General features: G+C 40.8%; 1 protein-coding gene across 4 annotated transcripts in view; it reads right to left on the bottom strand.

The window, feature by feature from the left end:
• TRERF1 (transcriptional regulating factor 1) overlaps positions 1-18,045 on the bottom strand; it is a 134,426-nt gene that overhangs the window by 4,763 nt on the left and 111,618 nt on the right. For all 4 annotated transcript variants that reach the window (XM_019549424.1, XM_019549423.1, XM_019549421.1 and 1 more), the window contains exons 8-14: positions 15,953-16,322; positions 13,707-13,773; positions 12,897-13,036; positions 12,486-12,589; positions 11,699-11,774; positions 2,863-2,951; positions 1,977-2,090 (exon numbers count right to left, since the gene is read on the bottom strand). In XM_019549424.1, the coding sequence (XP_019404969.1) occupies positions 1,977-2,090; positions 2,863-2,951; positions 11,699-11,774; positions 12,486-12,589; positions 12,897-13,036; positions 13,707-13,773; positions 15,953-16,322 (960 nt within the window). The remainder of the gene's footprint in view (positions 1-1,976; positions 2,091-2,862; positions 2,952-11,698; positions 11,775-12,485; positions 12,590-12,896; positions 13,037-13,706; positions 13,774-15,952; positions 16,323-18,045) is intronic.

The raw sequence follows: 18,045 nt of genomic DNA, 5'->3' as shown, positions 1-18,045 counted from the left end.
ACTGGATGTTTTGAGTGCGCTATATATGCAATAAAACCACAGCCACAAGGACAAACTGCAGCCCTTAAGAGTTCTGTAATGTTGGCCAAGACTGCCTTCAGCTTTAAATATAAAATTATGTCCCACAAGCACTAGGTATCTTCAAATGTGATGCTTCATCTTTATCTGGCTGGCAACTTACAATATACTCCAATGAAGAGGTGTGCTAATAATACTAGCCGTTTAAGATTGCCTAAATACGTGTAGTACAAGGTATATCGTGCAGGACTTTTTTGCAAGCCCAGATAAACTGCTTTTCCAATGATACTTCCTATTAGACTAGAGAAATGTCTCGACTTCCTATATGCCATGGGTGCGCACACCCATAACAGTGGAACAATTCCAAACTGTCAGAGACTGAGAACTGGTTCACAATTCTTGCAGGACAGGGTGAGGACACACAACTACTGAACCATTTCCACATGGCACTGACTGAGACTCAGTTCACAACTCTACGAAGTACTGCGGTTCCAACAGCAGGGGGTAGGAGTAAGCACCCATCCTGGCCTGCCTTCTACCCATGCTTTAGGGATCCTAGGGGATGGGTGACCTGTGGCTGGGAGTGATTTTACTTTTGTGCTTCCCCTTCTCTCCTAAATGTGAATTCAGTAAACTGCAACAGCCTGCAATTAATCAAAGTTTGCAGTGTGTCAGCTGATCTAGGGGGAGGGAGACAGAAGAGAGGCATGGGTGGGGCATCAGGTGTTGGACCCACACTTTTTGGTTTCCAGGCATGGGTGGGGGCACGAAGAGGGGCTACAGCCAAGTAGGGAGCAAGGACACAGCTCGTTGGTAGAAAAGAAAGCTTTTATTGAACAAGCAGTGCAAGGGAGCTTGTGGATAAAATGTACCAACAAAAGGGAAAAAAAGAGGGATGGAAGGATGCGGGGCAGCAGAGTTCTGGCTGTGTGCCAGAGCAGCCAGTAGTAACAGTGCGGGGACTAGGGTGAAGAACAATGAGATGTGGGATGCCTGGAGGATTAACCAGGCATGCCTCAGAACGGTTGGCATTCACGCACACCACTTCCCTTCCTTTTTTCGTGTCCTTGTGACAAGGTTTTTAGTAGAATTTGCAGAATTGTTGGAATCTGACAGGTCGTATCTCTGAACCAGTTCAAATGGTACCATATTGCTTGTATACCACATGCCCCCAAATAAGACATGCACCTTGTTTTTGAAAGGCAGAATGGTGGGGTAGAGGGAAAGAAAGTTTTTCCCAGAGTCATGGCTGACTATGCATCAGCTCACTTACCCTCAGCCAGCTCACTCATTGTTTCAAGCAAAAGTTAGTGGTAAGCCTCTTTCAGCCAAAAGCTACTATCAATTCAGTAGAGGCGGTAATAACTGCACTCCATCCTTTCTGCCTGCTGGCTCAGAGAGCAGCAGCAGGTACTTTGGCACAGCATCTCCATCATTCTAGCCTGGTGAAGAAAATCAAATTCCTCACACCCCAAAGACATGCACCCCAATTTTGGAGAGGTTTTTTTTTTTTTTTTTTAAATGGTGTGTGTTGTTTGTGAGTTAATACAGCAGCATTTGATTTCCATCCCACCCCCTGGTACTCTTTTGAACCATTACAGGTGACTAAACCAGTTTAACATGTTTGCATGTCTGTCCACCTTACATTTAAATCACATTTAAATTGTTCTAAGTGTTGTGTGCATCCATAACCCAAGAATTATAGTAGCAAGCTAAATGTATACACACATGCATGCACACTGGGAAATTTGCAAAAGTTTTTCCTGTATCTGTGTTACTAACAGAAGTCAAGACAGGTTGTGCATGTTTTCAGACCAGAGTTAAGACACCACACTTGTAGCCTTAATTACATTTAGTTTCCATCAATCAAGCTGCACTTGTATAAAAAAATAAAATCTCAGTGTAGATTTATAAGCTTTACTAGTGTTAGAGTTTATGGGGAGTTTTTTAAAGCTTACCAGGCATTCATCTCTCTTTTTTTCTAAACGTGTTCTGTGTTTCCGTCCCAGACGCATGATTTTCTTCCAAGTATAGTAGTATTCCACACACTGTGCAATTGTCTTAGACTTAACCTAGATCCAAGTGATAATAGCCCAGCATCAGTTTTATGAACTTACTGACAGTAATGCATTATAAAAGGTTGAATTTTGTGTGCTATATTTAGGAAAAAATAGCAAAATGCAAAAAATATAGATAACCTGAACACAGAGTAATTTCTCTTTACTCCTAAGTAAACCACAGATTTGTTTAATATATTTGAATGAAGCAAACTCCTGGGGGCTATTCCTAAATAAAGATTTTTATTAAAAAAACCCACTACTGACTGACGGTATACACTGATAACTTTGGAGCAAAAAATCTTAGAAGAATACTATAGCTATACCCACCCATTTTCCCCAACCAAAAAGCCATTAAAAAAAAGGCAGGATATGCAGTATTCAGGTTTACCTTACATAAAGCAAACATTTTTCAGCATGAAAAATAACAATTAAGGCATGCAATTCTGTCCCTCCAGATATGGCAGCCTCTCATGTTTCCTTTTTCTATGATGGAAACTAAAAAAAATACAGGCACCTCTCTAATACTAATTGTGGTATTTTATCACCACTGTGAGCTATGCTTTTTTAGTGCAAGAAAAATCAGAATATGGAGACAAGAGTTTGGTGTCACATGGAATCTGAATACCTGGCTAACACACAGATTAAAAGGTTAGGCCTAGTTCTCCAAGGTGCTAGGAGCTCTCACCTCTGCAGTGAGCGAGCCTAACACTGGTGAGTGAAGAAAAGGATGTGGCTAACACGAAAACAATAGGTTGAAACTGGCAGAGAACAGACGCTTTCTTACCATTTTCTGTACAAAAAGAAAATCTTTGCTGTAAATGGACAGTGCATCCTTAAAAAGCTTTCTTTCGGGTTTTGTCCACTTGTCAGATCCTAAAATATATAAAAATACATTATAAACAGCTTGTCCAACTTCCAACATTTTTTTCCATATGGTATTCTAGCTGTTAGAACAGAGAACTAGGAGTTAGAACTGTTTGCTAATAATCCATGACAAGTGACAAATTAATTAGCTACTTAACCCCTCCATGTCCACCTCCATCCACAAAATAGGGCTGATGCTTATGAACTACTTCATGACAGTGCCATGCAACTGCAAAGTGCTTTCTGATGCTTGAATGGAGTTGCTATATAGCTGCCAAGTGTTTTAAGGAGACACTTGCTTTTCTAGATTAACTGCCTGTGAAAATATAAGACTCCATCTCTGAGGATCAGTGTTTAATCTAGTGCAGACTGTAGAAAATAAGTCTGTGCTCTGATTTAAATCTTTAGTGAACAGGAGTCCAATACCAGAAGGACAAGAACTGTTCTGCTGGCTCGAAGCAGTGTCCTGTCTATAAGACTACAGCACTTGAGCATCAGGAGAGGTAAGGAATCAGTCAAACACCAACTAACCCGTATGACAAGTTTCTTTCCAACTCTGACAGTGTTTAGTTTGCTTTTATCACTGACTTTTCTCCAAGTTATGCTAAATTCTTGAATTCAGTATCATTGTAGTATTTATGCCAAGTGTATAAAACTAGCCGTATATCAATTTAAATGTATGAATTTTAAAATTTCTCAAAGTTATTGATTGTTCCTTAACTTCCTGTCTGACATCTCAATCTAGCAAACATTGGCTCAACTTCACTCATTTTAAAGACCTGGGGTATGCATTCTGCCAGTCTTCAATGGTGAAGATATTAGCTTCTCTGCAATTTCATTATTCCTCTGCTCTCTGAAGGCATTTTGACTCTTGAGGATAAAGTGATATTAGCTATCTCTACTTAGATTTACACAAAAGCTTTTATATCAGCTTTGTAGAATGGCACTGACCTCAAATTCTTAGAGTTTTATTAACTGTTCTATTATTGGCCTAAGTGTCTTTTTCTGACTTGCTGCTTTATAAAAAACATGTCTCCCAGTGATTCTGCTGCTTACTATTTTCCCCTATTTGCATAACTCTGCCTTCATTTACATGTAATCCTTCCCTGGAATAGCTCACCATTTTAGTCTTTCAATGGACTTGCCTATACAGGAAATTAATTGGGATTAAGATAGGTTGTGAATTTAAGCATCAATTTCTGAATTACACTAGTTTGGAGTAAGTCATTCTTGTTCTGGGAAAAAATATCCACCGTTGGGTGGACAGGAGAGGGGGAAGAAGACTGCTGCCAAGAATACTGGCATAAGCACCCAAATACAGAAGCCAATGATCTCTCTACATGATTATGGGACCAGTTTTTGTGCAAATCCCTCTGCACCTCATTTCATTCATCAGTTGAAATAGAAACAACAACATTTGCACCACAGGAATATAAGGATGTGGAATTAAAGTGTATTCATCTTCTCAATCTTGGTATGAGAAATGTTCAAGTGTTATAATTGACAGAATATAAATTTTCCTTAATGTTATACCTTTTCCAAACCAAAATGATACAGAAGCACAAGATTCAATGTCCAGCAACCTGCCTAATTGATCATGCTTCTTCCAATAAACTACTACAATGAAATAAGAGTTTATTTTATTGTACCCCTAAGGCAGATTCAAATTTTGCAGTTTCCTTGTAATTGCAGTGAATCAGCAAAGATCCTAACCCAAATATGAGTTTGAGGTTTAGCAGGAAACAGCCTAATTACTACAATAAAATCTGTGTAGGAAACCTTAAAGGAGAAAAGGTTGAATTCAAGTCTGGTTGCTAAAAAATTGATGTAGCTCTTTCTGGTGTAGGAGAAACAAAGATTGTGTATAGAGGGTTCTACCATGCAGCGGGAAAGATTTTGGACCTCAGAATATGGAACTGTTTATCTGTTCAGGGATTTAATCTACATTCCACTGTATTTGCCACAGTGTGGCTATTTAATCAGTGCAATGATATAACAGTAAATCCTTTCTACAAACTCGGCTCTGGGTCTGATTCATTACTTTCACTAGTTACACCGAAGTAAAATGTACAACATATATTGCATATTTAGATAGAGGCACAATATTTTGTAGAGTCTCTCTTACCCTTCCTAAAGTGAAAGTAAGGTTGAGAAGTTCCACTGCCTAACTAAATAAACCACACCCTGCTGCAGTTCTCTCTAGGAGAGACTACCTCTTCCCCAAAATTTCATCTTGAAGGCTGATAGAGACTAAGGAGAGAGGCTCTCTCTAAAATAAAGAAATCAGGATATGCTTGCTCAAATTCAGCAGAAGCTAAATTTAAGTACATCAGGAAGAACTGGAGGAGAGGAACTCTAGACTGACTGTAAGCAGTGCATGCAGCAAAGCCAAGAAGTTGTGGTCTTTTTAAAGTTTAAGAGACTCAGACATGTTTGCTCAGGATGTTTAGCAGCTCAGAATGTCCAATGTGTTCGGCAAATGAGTAAAGAGACTTCAAGTTTAAAACCTGCTTCTCTCATCAGCTTGACAGTGTCTGAGTTTGCTGACCTTCAAGTCATGCTTCAAAGACAACTGTTCATTCACTTGTGTGTGAAGGGTGTCCTGTGAGGGAGTGGGAGTCTATCTTGTTGTTTGAGGATTTTTTTTCCCCTCAAGTCAGCACTGCATTTTACTTTGATCTAGTCCTGCTTTAATCTAAGTGCATGTGCTCAGGGGCTGTGATGATTGAATTTTATATAGTGGAGAAAACCCCCGTTAATCCAAATGCCACTACATTTAATTAAACCAATTCTTGAAATAGAATGTCTTTGTACAATAAGAAATACCTCTATGCCTACAATATCTGATTGACATATCCCCATCAAATAAAACTACAACACAAGAGCTGTAAGTTGCTGAAGAGTGGTTATCAATTATGAATCCTAACTTCAAGTTGTGCTGAAGAACTTTACAGTTATTTTGTCTCTAACTGCCTTACTACAGTTTTAAGAGATTTAAGCCTGGTGCGCTTTTGGTTCATCATGTAGCATGATAACTCTGAAGTTCTGGTTCCTATGTCCACTTGAGAAATTCTGGTCCTTTCCCTCTATCTAGAAACCACACTCTGAGGACCACAGGTATAGCAGTGACATGGCAAGTGTTACCAGTTAGCTCGAGAGGATTGTGAAGCAAGTGAAAGCATCCTCTTGTCTCTTCTTGTGTCATTGTGAACCTTCACAAGCTCTGGGAAATATTGTACTATGAAGAAAGCGTTCCTTCTTCGCCCCATCCACTTCTTCTGATCTGTTCCCCCCTCCACTTGCACCAGTGATCCCATCCTATTCTCTGATCTCCCTCATTCCCGCTCTCACACTTTTCCTTACCCATATTCACCTCATTATACAAACATGCTTGGGCTTCTTAAATTTCAAAAAGAGCCCAAATTCTTAGCCTTGCTGTATGTGCTGTTTACAGTCTGGAGTTCCTCTCCTTCAATTCTACCTCATACCTTTCACATTCAGTTTCCACTCCTTTCACTTCACAAAAACTGCTCTCAAAGTCTCTAATTAATTCCTTGCTAGCCAAAGATTGTAAGTGGTACTCCATCCACACCCTCCTTGACTTGTAGCTGCCTTGGACACCATCAACCACATTCCTTTTCTAGAAATCTGGTCTTTCCTTGCATCCTGTAACTATGTTCTCTCTAAAATCTCTTACTTCTCCAACTGCACATTAGCTGTGTTTTTCAGAGGATCACAGAATCATAAAAAATTAGGGTTGAAGGGACATCAGGAAGTCATCTAGTCCAACCCCCTGCTTGAAGCAGAACCATCCCCAACTAGACAATTCCCTGCTAAGCCAAGCTATTCTTCCTGCACATCAGGATGGTTCATTCCTACACCTTCAGTAAGGTTTCTTTAAAATACACCCAGGTCTCCTGAACTCCTCTCCTTCTCAGGCTGGCCTCCCAGGGGATCCTGCCCATCAGTTCCCCGAGTGAGTCAAAGGCTGCTTTTCTGAAATGCAGGGTCCTTACTCTGCTGCTCTCCTTCCTTCCATTCCTCAGGATCATGTACTCAATCATTTCATGGACACTGCTGCCAAAGTTGCCATCCACTACTATATTCCCCACCAATTCTTCTCTGTAAGCAGTCAAGGCTTTATTGAGCCTGGGCCTTAAAACCTCCAAGGATGGAGATTAGTAGGAACATTGCCAGCAGATCAAGGGAAGTACTCTATTCTGCACTGGAGAGGTGACATCTGGAGTACTGTGTTCATTTTTGGGCCCCCCACTACAGAAAGGATGTGGACACATTGGAGAGAATCCAGCAGAGAGCAAAGAAAATGTTTTAGAGGCCTTCTCTTTAGGTAACCTGTTCCAATGCTTCACCACCCTCCTCATGAGAAAAGTTTTTTTTACTATACAACTTAAACCTCCCTTACTGAAACTGTCATCTACCACCACAGAACAGTCCAGCTCCATCCTCTTTGGAACCAGCCTTCAGGTTGTTAAAGGCTGCTATCAAATCCCCTCAGTCCTCTCCTCTGCAGACTAAAACCCAACTCCCTCAGCCTCTCCTTGGAAGTCATGTGCCCCAGGCCTCTAAAACATTTTCTTTGCTCTCTGCTGGATGCCTCCTTTCTTGGTGACCAAAGACAATCCCACCCTCCCGATGGTCATTCAGGCCCATAACCTTGGCATCATTTGCAATACAGCCCTCCAATTCTTCACTTTAAGGTTATGTTTACATTTTGCAGATTTTTCTTCTCACTGATACCTGTATGATATAGCCTTTGCTCATACAAAGAAGGGCAACAAAAATGATCAGGGGTATGGAGTAGCTGCCATACAAAAAAAGGCTAAAAAGGCTAGGGTTCTTCAGTTTGAAAAGAGAAGGCTGAGAGGGGAAACAGAGGCCTATAAAATAATACAGGGTATGGACCAACTGAAGATGAAACTATTATTTACCAAGTCCCAGAATACTAGAACTAGGGGCACTCACTCAAATTAGCATAAGACAGATTTAAAACAAAAGAAAGCCCTTTTTTTCCCCCCACAGTGGTTGTAGAGGCAGATAGTACAGCCAGGTTCAGAAAGGGACTAGACAAATTCATGGATGATAGACTTCTTAATAGCACTACTAAACAGGACAGTCATGATGTATTGTCTGGCATCTCTGAAGTAGAGACAGTGGATGCCGGGAGGGTATGACAGAATGGATCACTCTAGATAACCCTGTTCATGTGTTTTCTCTCTCAAACATCTGCTACTGCCATTGCTGGAGACAGGATACTGAGCTAGATGCACCATTGTTTGACCCAGTTAGTAGGGCACTTTCTTCTGCTATGTTCTTTCCTTCCAACCACAGGGCTGAGATGCACCTTCCACACTGTTGTCATCTTGCATCTTTATGACTGCAACCAGCTTTTTCCTGGCCCTCCAAATGCAGTCTTAGAATCATAGAAGTAGAATGAGAAGGAACCTGAGGACATCATCTAGTCCAAACCTTTGCCTAAAGCAGGATCATTCTTATCCAAACCACCCTAGATGAATGTTTGTCTCATCTGATCTTAAAATGAAACAACCCTCTGGTGCATCTACAAGACACAATGCCCCAAAACAATCAGAAACCACTCTAACTTGTCACAGATAAAGCAGTGCACTGTAAAGATATGAGTAGTTTGTTAAAATACCTTTGAGAGATCCAAGGAAGAGGACCATGCCTGCTACCCCTACAGTCCATACCAATCTGATTGTGCGGTAAAAGTTCTTCCTGATCTTAATGTGATGATCAGTCTGACCCTGAGTGGAGGAGCAAGATCTTCTGCCCAAGAACCTCAGGGGTTTTTTAAGTCCCGCCTGGAGCACTGGCACACCTAATCAAACCTCTCCAGCCGGGGCTGCAGCCAATACCCAATACTTCTGAGGAAGGCAACAAAAACTCCTGACACCCATAGCATGTGGCAACCGGCAAAGTCAAGAAGCACAGGAAAACAAAACACTCTCCATTCTGCTCCACAACCCGGGGACTGCAAACAACTTCATGCATCAAAACCTTTCTCCCCCTTTATCATCCCACTTCTTCATAAACTTATTTTATTCTTACTGGCTAACCAGGATTTCTGAAATACTGGGTGACCAAAAGCCAGTGCTGCACATAACTCTGGCAGTAATCATTTAGGAAAGTAGAGCCTTTTCCTACAACAAGTGTATCTTTTACACACAATAAATCACTGACAGTTTTTCCCTCTTTATTCCTGTGACAACAAGACTGCTTTTGAAACCATGTGTGTGTTCTCGACAAGGTTAGACACTAAAAAGACATTGTGCCATCCTTTTTTCTCTACCAGGAAAAAACAAATCTCTTGTTATTGATCTTTCCTTGAAAGGAGAGAAGCTGCATCTCCTATGCATCAACTGGCCTAAGGGAGAAAGGTGGAAAGCAGGAAGCTGCCTAGGGCTACCAGCAGCTTCCTGGCCAGTCTGCACTGCATCATCTACCATGTTTTACAGCAAGCAGGGACTGCTGTTGCATATCAGAGATGTGTCTTGCTTCTTTCTTCCCCGGCATGCCCCTACTTTGGGGTAGTAGTGGTGCTGGAGCTGGGTCCTGCAGCTTAAAAAGTCCCTCTTGCCAGGAAAGTTCTCTCTTGGGTGGCTACAGCTAAATTTGTGGCTCACTGATCCATGTACATGGTGCTTTGGTGCTGACAAAACACCAGAATCTTGCCTACTGTATTTTGATTCTCCGACTAATGAGAGATTCACGGTTTGCTTCTTTTTGAGTACAGGTTAGAAATGATGGTTACGCTCAGACAGGCAACTGTCTCATATATGCAGTCCTGTTTATAGGAACAGTTGAGAAGCAAAGATATGAGACAGAGTGAGAAGAAACCTTGCCCTTTACTAAATTGTAAACGTGTAATCTTCAGTAACACCACAGATCTAAATGGCCTACTGAAGGCCACGTTGTGTTTCAAAAAGTACTTTCAGATTCTGAACTAGAGGAAACTCCATTGTGTTTATTAAAGTATTAGTTCTAGATGTGTTTGTTTTGTTGCTGGATCTCAGCAGACACTGATTTTATGTGAAAGCAGTAGCTAGAGTAATAACTTAATCTGCACTTCGCACTTCTTATGAAGAGAGATTGTAAGCAATCTAACATTTACTATGCATTACAACACCAGATGAAGAAAGTAAGACTGCACAGAAGGGGATACTGAGGTATAAACAAACTAAGAGCCTACCCCAAAGTTACACAGGGAGCGAATTGCATAACATAAATGACAAGAATTTCAAATCAGATCCACGCAGTAAGTTTTGTTTACAGAAAAATACTTTAGGATAGTTTGTACCATTTAACTATTAAAGTAGAAAGTATAGAATATTACATAGAACTGCATTCATTTTTTCTCCTGTATTTTAATACAATAGGATAGGGGTGCTCAATCTCTGGCCTGCAGGCCAAATAAAGCCATGGAATGGTGGGGGAGCAAAGACCATTAATACTGCCACCCTCCCATGCTGCCAAATTCCAATGCCCTCTCCCACCACACAGCCAGACCGAAGCTGAGGCATACCCCCTTACCTCAGCATAGCTGAACAGTGGCTGGGCCATGCCCTGTCCCTCCATGCAGCTGAATTGGAGCTGGGCTGCCCTTTGCTCCCCTCTAAGCAGTTGGATAGGCCCTGCTGCACCTACCCAGGCACTAGATGGGAGGCCACCAGCTGGATCTGGCACTGCACATTCAGCCAGGGAAAAAGATTGAGCACCACTACCATAGGGCAGGCAATCATAGAGATTTAGGGCTGAAAGTAACCTCCAGTGGTCACCTAGTTCAACCCTTTGCTTGAGGCAGGATCATCCCTATCAAAATCATCCTTTACTTTACCCAAATCCTTTGCTTAACCTCTTGGCAAAACTATACAATCAGCCTTAACACAACTGAAGACAAACACCTTAACCTGCCACAGGTAGAGTAGTGGGACCATGGAAGATGTAAAGGTTGTTAATATATGCTCAAGGAAGAAGAAGACCACCTCCCCTGCTAGAGAGGAAGTCAACCCCCCTTACCCCCACCGCTAGAATTTTACCCCATGGATGGGGTATGGACTACTTTGTGACCCTAAATATGGCAATCAGCCTGATCCTGAGCAGAGGAGCAAGAACTGCTAGCCAGGAACCTTTAGGTTTAAATCCCAGCACCACTGACACACCCAAATCAAAGCCCCCAGCCTTGGCTGCAGCCAGTGCCCACTGCCTCCGAGGAAGGCTTTAAAAAGACGCTGACATGTAGCAGCAGGGGTAAAAAATTCCCTCCTGGCCCGATGCATCGATCAAGATTGTATGTGTGTTTTGTTATTTCAGTGGAGAGTTTTGGATTTGACTCGGTGGCAGAAATCAGCTTAAGTAATTACAGGTATCAGTATTAAGAAAAATAATCGAAAAGTTAAAAAGGGGGGAAAGGATTTTTGTAGGTGCTATCTTTTATTGGACCAATTGTGTCATTAAGATAGACTTATCACTCAATATTAAATAAAGAGGAGGATTCTTGGTTAATCTGGCTGTCATTAAAAATTGTCCCTTTTTGTTTTAGTAGATGACAAGGATAATACTGGGAAGAAAGGGACCGGGGGGGTGGGGAAGGGAGCAGAAATTCATCATTATTTTAAAAAGAGTAAAGAAAATAAGTAAAGAAAATGACTTTACCCAAAATCACGGTGTGCCTATCCTGGGTGCTTTGTACCTTAATACATATTTGTACAGAAACTTACCAGCATAGTGGTAATTTGCCAAAGGATGACACTTCATTCTTTCTTGCTTCTTCAAAAGGAGCATCTCTAGAGTAGCCTACATAAGATAAACATGGCAGTCAGAATTAAAATTCCTAATTCATTCCTACATATAACTCTGCTCAGAACAAACAAAGCAAGCATTCCAGTGTGACGCACAATACAGTATCAGTTGTTTTTCTATTTCTTAATACTGAACATGTCTTTAAATTACAAGTCCCAGTTGGGCTGCATCTGCTGTAAGAATTCAGTCATGCAATCCAATAATGCTGGCAAGAGTGAGGTATTGTTTGGGGATAGAGGATATTATTTGGGAGTGGGGGAATCCCACCAGTCCCCCAAAGCACAAACATATCCCATAACACTTTCAAATGGCTTGAAATTATCTGGCTGTGCACACAGATAATAAATTATATTATACTCAGTTTGGAGCGTGACTTACTCTATTTGTCTGCATCGCAGTGGTCACAACAGGGCACTACCACCTCCAAACTACTGCATTCACTAAGTGCCCTACCTACATGACAACAATGGGCAACAAGTAGTACAGAAACCCTCTAAAAGAGCACTAACTTAAAACGTTTATCTATTAGCAAAGAAAGGAAGGGACCATTTCCAGAACATACGGCCCCTATTTATGCTATCACTATTGTACAATCAAAAAGCATTTTTACCTATTGCAAAATCTAAATCCATTTGATAGAACTTGATTCCCAAATTATAGAGATTAAAAAGAAAACAAATTTATTTCTTCAGCTTCTTTTCTTACCATAACATCTCCTTTGGCCTCAAAGAGAGAGTGTAAAGCATACTCTGAATTAGTTCCTCCACCAGGTAACACACTTGAACAACACATATTTAAGAGGGTGTCCACTGTCAGAAACAAATAAAAACAATACTGTTAAATATTGTTACATTACCCTGATAGCCAGAATTTAGGATTTGATAAACCCAGTTCCAAATACAGAATAGAAGGTTCTCATTCCAAATTAAGGCAACTGAAACACACACTGAACTTTTCTATTTCTCAAATGTATCAATTAAAATGAATCAAATGTTAAAATATTTGTAACCTTTTCAAGTTAAATATAATATGCAAATAAAAAAAGGGGGGATGTCCCCCTTCTCCCCCTCAGAGAGAGTGATCTGAATAAAGATTTCAGTCATCAAAATATAGTACCTTTTTGTTGGAAGCCTTTATTTTCCAGTTCTGGCCATGGCTTCCAAACTAAAGTTGCCTTGTGCATGTCTTTCTCTATTAATGATCCATCTTGTAAATCAGGGATATCAGCCTGGAATCGTGACCCAATATTGATTCGTCTGTAAAGGGAAAAAAAAAGATTTAAGAAGCTCTTGGCTACAAAACTGACAAAGAAAACAAGTTACCTTTTCATCATGCGAAATAAAGTACAAATTGTGTCAGAGCATTTTATACAATCCCATATTCAGTCAATCTAGAACTCTTCATCTTGAGGAAAAGGAGGCTGCAAGGGGACCTGGTAGCAGCTTACTGCTACACTAGGGGAGTACATCAAGGGCTCGGTGAGCAACTGTTCACCAGGGCACCCAAGGGGAAAACCAACAGTAATGGCCACAAATCCCTGGAAGATTGGATAGAGTAGCCTTACTGAAAAGGATGAGCGCTAACACATGCAACTGCTGTATATAACTGGCTGGATGCAGGTAGTTATGCCTCCTTATCCCATAGGGGATGATACATTTCCAGAGAGGGCAAGAAGAGATAATGCCTCTGCTGTCCCCTGAGCACTCCACCAGACATGGAAGTAGAGTTGAACATCTTTCTAGTGCATAAGGTCTACTACTGAATAAGCATGCTTCCTGACTCTTCTCATCCCAGTTAGCTCCAGCAGCCTGTCAGAGCTTTCTGCACCATAAGATACATAAATACAATAGATCATGTTCTCCGAGACAGGGTGAATTGACTGAACAAGAACACAAAGTGGCAATATACTGATAACATTTTTCTTACGGTTCTATGTCAACAGTCTGTTCTCCAGGCCCTGGAGTCACTGGAATATTGTTTCCATCAATACTATCTGAAATAAAAATGGAGGGGTTGATTTTCTACGGTTAGAATATTTCATACACACAAAATCAGTGCTGATATTCTATGGGCACCAGCTGCATGCCATCCTTCTACTACTGTTCAACAGAAGTCAATGATATATGTGATGTATTTAGTTGCATGCACAGACCACTTGACCTGAAAGCATCAGCTACCTTACAAACTCAAGTGCATTGCATCTGGACTTGCATGGCATTTTCAGCAGCAGCTGACAGAGGTAAAAGAACATACTTAAAAATGTTTCCTGAAAGTAATGCTTATCCTGCTCTCACTGATCTGAAACAAAGAATCAACAAGACATGCCCCATCAGTCAAACACATCGTATAGCATTTTTATAATGCTTCAAATTCTCTACTATTAAAATATTACTTCTGCCTTCCCAGTAATGATTACAATATGGACACTAGTTGCATGCATTTCATCACACTTCCTTCTAAAATCCACTAGGACACTAGTTGCATGCATTTCATCACACTTTCTTCTAAAATCCACTAGGTTTCCTGCTCTAAATCCATTTACCTGGATCTAGGACAAGCCACATCTTCTGCTGGTAACTACACCTGCTGGTAACTACTGCAGCACAGAATTACCCTTGCTGGCTTCTCTTTCCACCTGCTGACTGACCTTGTTTGGTTATACATGTTAGCTTTGGCCTTCCATTCTCATGCGCCAAGCATACCTCCTCCTCCTCCTCCTTCCCCCCTCAAAAAAAAATTTCTTCCATCAGTCTATCCTGCTTTCTTTTTCTCATCATTAATCTCCACAAACTCCCTTATCTGACCTATTGTCCAGTGACTTGCTTAATTTAAATTGCAAGCTCTATGGGTCTGGGAGCATGTATTGTTTAGAACATGTGACTGTTATTAAAGCATTAATAAATCAGTGAAATGAAACAAAAATTACTAAAGATCAAACCAAAGCAAAGCATCAAAAAATTTATTCTCTGGAGAGCCTTAGGATCAGGTTTTAATGATGTTACAATAGTACAAAAAGCTTCAATAGTCCATAGACTACTTTCTAGTAGAACAGAGTCAGACGATACCAAGTTTTGATCATCTATCTTATAGAAGGGCAGGAAGAAGGAAAGAGGTATCAGGACTAGAAGACATAACAAAGGGGCAATCTCATTTATCAATGTTTCTTGCACGAAAAACTTCATGAATAACCCTTGAGCCCCTAACCAGGTCATCTTCCTCCTATTTCAGTAGGTTCCACTCTAGTAACCAACAAGGCATTCCTTTAAATATGGTGTACTACACTTATATGCATACTACATTAATGCTTCAGGGATGTATTTGGTAGCCGTGCTGGTCTGAGACAAAAAGAAATGCAAAACTCTAGCACTCTTGGTTCAGAGATGCCTTTTGTTAGACCAACTTCTAAACTCTGCTAGAGTTTTGTATGACTACATTAATGCATACATCTACTTAACTACATAACATAATGCCAGCTTCAATTTGTTGCCTATATTTTACATCACAGCCCTTTTACTGGCACAGGCCAGAGTTGGCAATCTAGCCATTGCTGCAGGCTGCAAAAATGCTGCCCCTCCAAATATCCAGCTTCCTGTAAATTGACTTGCTTCAGATTCCCTGCCCCTCTACAGTGAAAATAAGCCCAGGCAGGGTAGTACAGCAGGTTCCACAAAGGGAAGGAGATACGTGGCACAGTGCAGCTTCATGCCAATCTCCAGGGCTGGACTGCACCTCTGCAGGCCAGATCAAATCTCTTTGTGGACCACATACAACCTTCAGGCCACAGGGTATGGATCCCTGGTTTATGCTGTACAAACAGTCCAGAGATGATATTCTTAAAGAGTACATGTACTCTGACCTTTCTATCTGGCCCTCTCTTTTAGTTAACTACCCTGTCCATTTTATGTGTGAACCACACCCTTATGATCTCTAAGCGAGACGCATAGTTGACTGAAACAGACTTTGCTGAACAGGAAAAATAGCACATGTGTGCATGCAAGTGCATGTAGTAGGTGTGTGAATGGGTGCACATATGCATACAGGCATGTACATGATATTTTTCCAGGCTGATTATCCCAAAGGAAAAACCACACAAAGGACACATTGTAATAGCATTTTATACAGTCTGCAAGTTTGGGTTCAGAGAAAATGGTACAGTAGATAAAAATACTTACTAGATCGACACAGGAAGACCCGCGGAGTGGGTGTCAGAGGTGTGAGTGGCAACTGGGGATGAGATGCACCATGAGACGAGGTGATAACACTGCTGAAGAGACCGGATCCTTGCCGTACCGGGCTAAGCATAGGAGGTGGAGTGTAAGGAGGAAGCTCATGTGTCCTGTCTAGCAGATGGTCTCCTAGGATGCGGGGAGAGCGTAGTTGACTTTGATAGAGTGTAGCACCCGAGTAGGATGCAGGGAAGTTGAAGGAAGGAGGAGGTATGAAGAGCGGTTCAGGCCTATGTCGATATTTTTTCTTGTCCTGCAGGGGCTTGAAGTTTTCTTCCAATTTTGAAGCACTTGGAGGAGGCTTTCTGTTGACTTCCTAAATGAAAACATTTACCATTCCAATATTTAGTAACTATGTATCTGGATTACATTATATACAACCCCTGAGCTGCAAGGCAGTGGTAACAGAAAAATCTGCCATCAGATGGTTGCCGAGGTGATGAAAAAACACCAAACCGGTAATAGGTGGTAGTCTTATTGGTCCTCATAGCAAGCAGATCAGGAATGGAAAGATAAAGAGAGACTGAATTATGCTTTGACCTTCAGAAGTGATGATTTCCTGGTCAAGGCAGGACTGTGAAATAAACTGGCTTGACCTTGAAAACAGGTGTGCTTTTGTCATTGCCAATTGTTGGTGGCTAAAGAAACGTCTTGATTCTCCAAGGCTGTCAACGTGGAAATTTTCACCAGCCCTACCTTTGCATGTGCTGGTAATGTTCAGTTGCACTGAATTATATTGCCCCATCCTCCTACCACAATCTATAGCAATTAGAAGATGTATAGAAAATGTTTCCCAGTACACTTATATGACTTCTGTAAGGGGGGAGGGTGGTGCACATTAAAGCTCAGTGAAATAACTGCACCAGTTTCAGGAGCAAGAGAGAAAGAAAAATGTAATAAATTAAAATTCTTTCCCTCTTATCACCACATTCCCATCTGCTGGGTGTAATCCAGCTGCAAGGAATCTTGTACTTAATTCTCTCCTCCTTTCTTGGCAAGAAAAATGGTAGCAAATCACAATGGGGGAAATACAAGCACTGTGTATTGCAATTACAGTATTTGGAGATTAAAATCATTTAACGTTATACCACCAGAATCTGAGAAAAGTGACAACAACTGGAGTTTTGAAAGGGAGGAATCCAGATTTCTGTGCCAATGGTTAACTAGTTCTAAGGAACATAAGACAGTGGATATGCTTATTTTAAATATATTGCTTGCAAGAGCTTAGGTTCTAAATTTCATTTATTACAAACTTGGAGGGGAAGAAAAATTCTTAAACTGAGAAGACTATCCCAGAATTTCTGTATCATCTGGTTAACATTACAGCATTATATAAAAGTAAATTATTACTTTGCATGTTTAGACAATATATCTTAACACCCTGGGTGGTTCTTGAGAATCATATTCACCCAATAAAAGCTATTTTAAAGGAACATTAACACTGTCACCCTTTTTCCCTTAGGTTAATGCATTCCAGCTTGTGGAAATGCTTTCTAGTACAGAGGTCCTGTTCCCTCCATTGGATCATGTCTATATTCTCTCCAATAGGAGGCTGTTTGTTTTATTTTGTGGGAAAAAAAAGACATTTTTTGCAGAGGATTATGTGAAAACATTAAAAACAATGAATATCACAAGTGACAGAATCTGTCATGACTGTGAACATTCACAGAGGACAAAAAGAAGGGGAAGTGGAAAACACTGCAGGAGTCAGAATAAGAATGTTAAATTAACTATTTCTTCCTTTTTATTTTTCAAAAAGGAGACAGTATCAGCCAGCAGCCAATGGTCTTCTCATCCTATGGAAGTTTTTGAAAAGGTTTCAAAATTTTTTTCTAATTCCAAAGTGGACAAAACCAAGATCTTTTGAAGTTCTTTTGTGAAAAAGCTATGAAGTGAGCTCTACCCCTGAACATTTTAATGGTCTTCATCTGAAATATGGGAAACTTGGGTTCAAATACCTTTTCTGGTGGTTTAGATCAACAGGTGTTGGTTATTCTGGAGAGAACCTCTCTCACTCTCTCCTGTTGAGGCTGTTCCAC

Source organism: Crocodylus porosus, unplaced genomic scaffold, assembly GCF_001723895.1.
Source record: "Crocodylus porosus isolate Cpor-Errol unplaced genomic scaffold, CroPor_comp1, whole genome shotgun sequence".
NCBI classification, from domain to species: domain Eukaryota; kingdom Metazoa; phylum Chordata; order Crocodylia; family Crocodylidae; genus Crocodylus; species Crocodylus porosus.
This window is presented reverse-complemented; position numbering and strand designations above follow the sequence as displayed.